At 53.1% G+C, this 292-nt stretch overlaps 1 protein-coding gene across 1 annotated transcript in view; it reads left to right on the top strand.

The window, feature by feature from the left end:
• The window catches only part of EMH_0093970 (uncharacterized protein), a gene marked incomplete at both ends in the record, with an annotated part of 1,700 nt that overhangs the window by 993 nt on the left and 415 nt on the right, over nucleotides 1–292 (top strand). Inside the window, one exon of the mRNA XM_013502045.1 lies at nucleotides 88–164. Coding sequence (XP_013357499.1) covers nucleotides 88–164 — 77 coding nt within the window. The remainder of the gene's footprint in view (nucleotides 1–87; nucleotides 165–292) is intronic.

Raw genomic sequence — 292 nt, 5'->3', positions numbered from 1 at the left:
TATTAAATATATTAGATAAAAGAAAACCATTGCTGCGGTTGCTGCGAGCACAGGGACATGCTGCTGCTGCTGCTGCTGCTGCTGCAGGAGAAACAGCAGCAACAGCAACAGCAGCAGCAGCAGCAGCAGCAGGAGAAACAGATAACCTTAAGCTGCTGCTGCAGGTGTTTCTCGCTTACTGTCCCCCCTCTATGCTTGATGCTGCATGCGATAGATTAGCTGCTGCCTATGCTCAGGCGCTGCTGCACGGAGACAAGCAGCAGCAGCAGCAGCAGCAGCAGCAACAGCAGCA

This window comes from Eimeria mitis, genomic scaffold, assembly GCF_000499745.2.
Source record: "Eimeria mitis Houghton genomic scaffold, Emh_scaff8155, whole genome shotgun sequence".
Lineage (NCBI taxonomy): Eukaryota > Apicomplexa > Conoidasida > Eucoccidiorida > Eimeriidae > Eimeria > Eimeria mitis.
The sequence above is the reverse complement of the archived record's forward strand: the minus strand, read 5'-3'. Positions and strand labels throughout refer to the sequence as shown.